The sequence below is a fragment of the Rattus rattus genome, chromosome 4 (genome assembly GCF_011064425.1).
Source record: "Rattus rattus isolate New Zealand chromosome 4, Rrattus_CSIRO_v1, whole genome shotgun sequence".
Lineage (NCBI taxonomy): Eukaryota > Metazoa > Chordata > Mammalia > Rodentia > Muridae > Rattus > Rattus rattus.
The window spans coordinates 8,130,360-8,136,359 of NC_046157.1; the positions used below are offsets into that span (position 1 = coordinate 8,130,360).

General features: G+C 47.5%; 1 protein-coding gene across 3 annotated transcripts in view; it reads left to right on the forward strand.

The window, feature by feature from the left end:
• Window positions 1-5,663, forward strand: part of St6gal1 (ST6 beta-galactoside alpha-2,6-sialyltransferase 1) — a 125,674-nt gene extending 120,011 nt beyond the window's left edge. For all 3 annotated transcript variants that reach the window (XM_032900031.1, XM_032900033.1, XM_032900032.1), the window contains exons 7-8: window positions 533-707; window positions 2,934-5,663. In XM_032900031.1, the coding sequence (XP_032755922.1) occupies window positions 533-707; window positions 2,934-3,175 (417 nt within the window). In that variant the 3' untranslated portion in view covers window positions 3,176-5,663. The remainder of the gene's footprint in view (window positions 1-532; window positions 708-2,933) is intronic.
• The last annotated feature ends 337 nt before the right edge of the window (window positions 5,664-6,000 follow it).

The window sequence follows — 6,000 nt, forward strand, 5'->3', positions numbered from 1 at the left end:
CCTAGCTGTGGCTATCACAGTGCCCTCACGCCAGTCTACTGCTTCCCTCTGATCAGTTATAACTCGGGTCTGCATGAGTCAAGTGAAGGACTTTGAGTCCATAGATACAACAACTTGTGCTCCAATTTCCTCTCCTTTAACAGTAAGGGTACCTAGGTGTGATGGTCCCAGCTACTGGGGAAGCTGAGGCAGGAGGATCTCTTGACACCAGGAGCCAAAGGCCAGCCTTGGCTAAATAGTGAGAACTGCTTAAAAACAAAAACAAACAAATAAGAGACAACCTGGATGGTGCAGAGACCGCCTTTCAGATTATACCGTTCCCAGACTTGATGGCTCTGAAATGTTTTCAAGATCACCATCCCAACAGTCCTATAATCGGAGACTCTGCTCGTGCAGAGTCTAGCCCAGACTAGACTGCCCACTAAGGGTTGGGATTTGATGTTTGGGATCTTCCACAAGACAAGGCTGATCCTCTGGCAAGAATGTTTGTGTAAGGTTTCTCTGCTGAGCACACAGCCTCCTTCTGTTTCAGTGGTATCAGAAACCAGACTACAATTTCTTCGAAACCTATAAGAGTTACCGAAGGCTGAACCCCAGCCAGCCATTTTATATCCTCAAGCCCCAGATGCCATGGGAACTGTGGGACATCATTCAGGAAATCTCTGCAGATCTGATTCAGCCAAATCCCCCATCCTCCGGCATGCTGGGTGAGTCTGTGTGTGGAAAAGTCAGTCCTGTGTTTGTCTTGCAGAGGACTGGCTTTCTTCTTCTGTCTTCTTCATTCACCAGAACACCTTTTCTACATATACACTGTACTAAGTCCTATCTCAAATAAGGTGTAACTTTTATTCATAAGATGTCGGCCGAGGGGGATTGGGGATTTAGCTCAGTGATAGAGCGCTTGCCTAGCAAGCGCAAGGCACTGGGTTCGGTCCCCAGCTCCGAAAAATAGAAAAAAGAAAAAAAAAAAAAAAAAAAAGATGTCGGCCGAGGGAATTTAGTCAGGCATCCAAGGCCACATTCAGTTTGCTCCACAATGAGGAGACTGCAGACCTATTGTAAGAGAGAAGGCCCCCCTATAGCTGATGGTCAGAGAGATTTCTGTGGAGGAGAAAGCATCTGACGGGGGAGCAAGTAAGGGAGTTAAAGCCAAAGAGGAGGAAGAGACAAGGTAGGACCTTGGATGGAGTAAGCAAGACCCTTGTCTTAGGCTTACGATTCAGATAGTGACATTTTAATGCAGCATCTTTCAAAATCACAGTGCCAGAAACTATAAACAACAACAACAACAAAACATTTCATATGTACATATGGATAGAATTGGTAACATCGTCCTGCAGAGTCATGTTTGGAACCTGACGAAAGTTAATCATGCCTCTCCTGGCTTTGTAGATGTTTTAGTCACAACCATGAGAGAACCCGGGCAAGCTTGTCTGTGTGGGACCATGTAGGAAGCCGGAAGCAGATGTGGGGTGGACAGGAACAAGAGCATTGAATGCTGGTCAAAGGCACTCTTCTTAAGTTCTCTTCACATCCCTCAGATCTTAGTGCCCATCCATCCTTCCCTCCTTTTCTCTTGGGACGAACCACTGGGGCATTTCCATGAATGGGCAGGCTGTCTCTGCAGAGGGATTGACATTCCCTCCATGGGCACCCATAGTGGAGCACCTTTAACCAGACGATTCCAAACACTCACCACTGCAACTTCTCTGTCTACTTCCCATACTAGAGGGCTAACTGACTTTCACTTACCCTGTGGGTTTGACATGGCAAATGCTCCCCTAGTAATAGAGGCAGGGGTGAAAAAAATTGGGACCCTTGCAGTGTGTTTTCCCCTTCGCTCCCTCTGCTTCAGCAGTCGGGTAGGTGCATCTGGGTTCTTCCTGGAGCTTTAAGAGCAGCAGCAGGTGACATGCTGAGGAACACACTTCCTGTTGCCCCAGTGCTCTGCTACTGTCTGCATTGCCCCTGCCATGCCTATCCCTCTCCTGTCACCACTGTGCTCAGGCCTTACTGAGAAGTGTCCCCACCTGTCATTCCTAGAGGTGCTTCTGTAGTGCCCGAGTCAGCCAGGCCTTTCCCCCTCATTGAGTTAGGAGCAAGCAGAAGGCCAACGTGTTTTTTCCAGCATGTGATTCTTCTAGAACAGAGCTGCTCCCACAGTCTGTAGCTTAGCTCTCGGTTAGGAACTGCTCCATTTTAGATAGCTTGTATTAAGCCTTACCGAAGAGGACTCTTTGTGCTGAGATCTCGTTTAACTCCAGCAATAACCCACAAGTAAAGCATTACACGGGCTCCCTCTTGGGATCGACTGAGGCACACAGAAGCATTGTTTCCTGCACAAGACAACTCAGCCTGTCAGGGTCAAGTCTGGGTGGTCAGGTGAGTCCCCAGTACCTGCATGGGTTTATGTCTCACTGCACAGCCTCCCTGGACAGCACCACTGTGCTCCATGCTTTGGCTTCTCTTGTCTCATTCCAACTAAGGGGAAAAATCTGTTCTCAGAACTACGTCCTACAGGTAGTCTATGAGGCCGTCTTCATTATTCCCCATGAGTCCTTTGCAGGGTGAAGCAATGCCAGGAAGAGCTAAGTACAAGTGACAGCATTGTTTGCTTTGTTGTCTCAGTCACGTTGGGTTTCTGTAGCTTACTCCATTGATAAATTCACTGACTGGGTCCGTTAATCCTCTGCCATGGTGGTAGGTTTATCCATCATGTACCAGGGCCTGACCTTGGTGTTGGGGGGTGTAAAGTGGACCAGTCTGCCAGCCTTGTCTTATCAGCAAAACCCAGACTGGGAATCATAAGAACAGATAGAACTCTGGGTGACTGACTGCACCAAATTCAAGGTGCTAAGAAGCTGCAGATACTGAGCAGAGGTCTGGGTTGCTCATGGTTGCTGAACACGTCTCACCTCTGCTCCGTTCTCCAGGTATCATCATCATGATGACGCTGTGTGACCAGGTAGATATTTACGAGTTCCTCCCATCCAAGCGCAAGACGGACGTGTGCTATTATCACCAAAAGTTCTTTGACAGCGCTTGCACGATGGGTGCCTACCACCCGCTCCTCTTCGAGAAGAATATGGTGAAGCATCTCAATGAGGGAACAGATGAAGACATTTATTTGTTTGGGAAAGCCACCCTTTCTGGCTTCCGGAACATTCGTTGTTGAGTACCTAGCCAGGCACCCTTATCCTTCTCCATACGTCATTTTATGGCTACTCTCCTGGTTACCGCTGCTTGAAGGAGTGTTTTTATTCAACAGGCCCAGCCTGCTTCCTGCACTCTAGGGAATTTTGTTGGCAAGAGTTCTGGGGCCTCCAGAGCCTGATAGCAGGGAGGCAGACCCTGCCTCCCTGGGGCCACAGAGGATGGGAGTCCAGATTCTTGCCACACTCATTCCTCCTAGACAGCATCCTTCTCTCCTTCCACATGGGTAGGGGAAAGATCCACATTTCTCACCAGGGTTGCCAAAACTAGACTTTGTTTTCTCCAACTGGATGATGTCATCCTCTCAAAGCAGCACCCTCTGTGGCTTGAAGTCTCTCCCTAGGTATTGATTTCACATCCGAAAGAAACTCTCCCAAATCATGATTTGTGTCAGATGCAGGGTGGCTTCAGGGAGGGGAAGAAAATAATTGGGGCAGGATGGGGAAGCCTACTCAGTTACTCCAGAGTCAAGGTGCTCCCAAGGGCACTCCCTTGGGGACATAGTCCTGTTGTCACCCTGTCTGGCTAGGCTGATCCTTAATCCTGGGTGCTTATGAGCAAAGGACTTTGGGTAGCCCACTTCCAACTCCCTGTGGAGATGAAAGGTACAAAACCTCCCATCTGTCTCCAATCTGATCACCTGAATGGAAGAGAGAGACACCCAACAGGCAGCTAAAATGCAAACATTCCGTGTGCTCCTCCCTAAGAGCCTGTTGTCTGTATACCCAGCTCTGCTGTGTTCTTGTAGGGCTGTGGCGCTGGGGAAGCTCTTGGAGGAAGAAGAGATACACACCTTCTGCGTCGGAAGATCTCTTTTCATTTTGCCCTTTATCACTGATGTTATATTCTATATGGCCTGTTAGAACATGGAGGCCCAAGGAGTTTTTGTTAGGAAGTCCCTACCACCAAGTGCTGCCCCACAGTAGACAGCAGGTTAGTCAGATAGACTGGGGTTCTTATTTTATTTTTTTTTAAATGTCTACTCCCAAACCTTCTCCTAATTGCTATTGTTACTCTCCCCTATAGCAGGCTCCCCTCTCGAATTTTAATCTTTTTCTGTTTGACAAATACCCCAACTTTCGCTGACCTTAGGGGCACCCCATGAAAGGTCTCTCAGGGCATGGGGAATATGTTTTCTGGGACTTAGGTTAGAATCTTAATCATAAATGATTCTTCCCAAGGGGTGAAGTGTGTGATCACAGATTGCCCTGCTCTTCCTGGTCTCTGGGCAGGAAGCACCCACCCTGTTTGGCAAGCATACCCTCACAAGGATTTTCTGAGATTTCTCTACCAAGTGGGAAGCCACAGTGGGCTACCTAGCCTCTGGTGTGGAGTGGTTCAATAACCTATGGTCAAAGTTAATGCTATTGAACCAAGGCCACTAAGATACAATCAAGGCTGGCCTGTGTTCTCACAGGGCTTCAGTGTTTCAAGCTGCAGACCCACTGTCTTAGAGCTCAGAAACTTGTTTACTGCTGACCCCTTGCCTTATTCGGGCAATAGAAAGCCCGGAGTGAAAAGCCCTGGGTTTCCAGGTTGACCCCTCACTTCCTCACTGTGCCACTTTGTTTCTGTATCTGTAAAATGGGGGTGACAATCCTACCTCACAGGGCTGTGTGGGGACCACAGGAAAACATGGCTGCGATGTATGAGAACCACTGGAAAGCGCGTGGCTGGGCTGTGACCACAGTGTATAGGAAGTAGGTACCCTGCTGTCCTTCCTATTTCCTTATGAAGAACCTATCAGGTGATCACACCCGTGCTGGGCCTTGCTACAAGGGAGGGCAGTCGAGAGGAGCAGGACATTCTTTCTGTTGTGAGACAACTGCATCATTTGCAATTTGCAGGGGCCTACTGTCTTGCTGCCTGCACCCCAGGTCTATTTGTGCTGGGGTTGGGGGTGCACAGAGCATTGAGCTGCTTGGCCGCTGTGTGGGATGAGTCTAAAGAATTCCTGGCTCACTTCTTTTGATCTCACACGCTCAATATAAGGCATTAGGACTGTGGATGGAGTGGCCAAGAAGTTGATGTTCCTTCTGTCAGCAAGAGGTACATTAGAGATGGAGACTACACTGGGTAGATTCTAGTTTTTAATTCTTATTAATGTGGGGGGAATAAATTAATAAGTATAATATGATTCTGATGTCTATTAGACTTTCTCTGTGCTCTTTGTGAGTAAGGTGGGCCACGGAGTGATGAGGGCATCACTGTTAGTTTGGTGAGGTGGTTTAAATGACTGAATGCTACAGGAAAGTGTCTTCTACGTGGGCACTGACGTCAGTAGCCATCTATGCATCCTAAATGCAGGATCCTCTTGATTCTTTCTGCCAATCAAATATATCGTTGCTCTTGGTTCAGGGTTTGTGTCAGAAACTTTAAAAACATACCTGTTGATTCTAAATTATCCAAAGATTATGTACAAATTTTAAAATAAATGTCTTTTTCAGAAATCTGCTTCTTCTCTTCATACCTTCTACTGGGAAGGACTGATTGCCACTCTTGTGTCCGAAGGGGACACATCTGGCAAGTCAAGTGCTCTGTATAACTCCAGGCGTTTCTAGCCTCAATCTCCCTCTTCAACACTAGAGGAAAACGTGTATATATTTATTGTGAAGGACGGAATCTCAGAATATCGACAATTTATTGATTTTTCTTCCATTCACCCTTGCTAGATACAAGTGACGAAGCTATCGTTTATTGCACACCTTAGGAGAGAGGAGAAATAGAACAGGGTCAAGAATAGAAGGAAGGGCTCTTGCTCTGGAACGCAGGACCCTTAGATCAGTA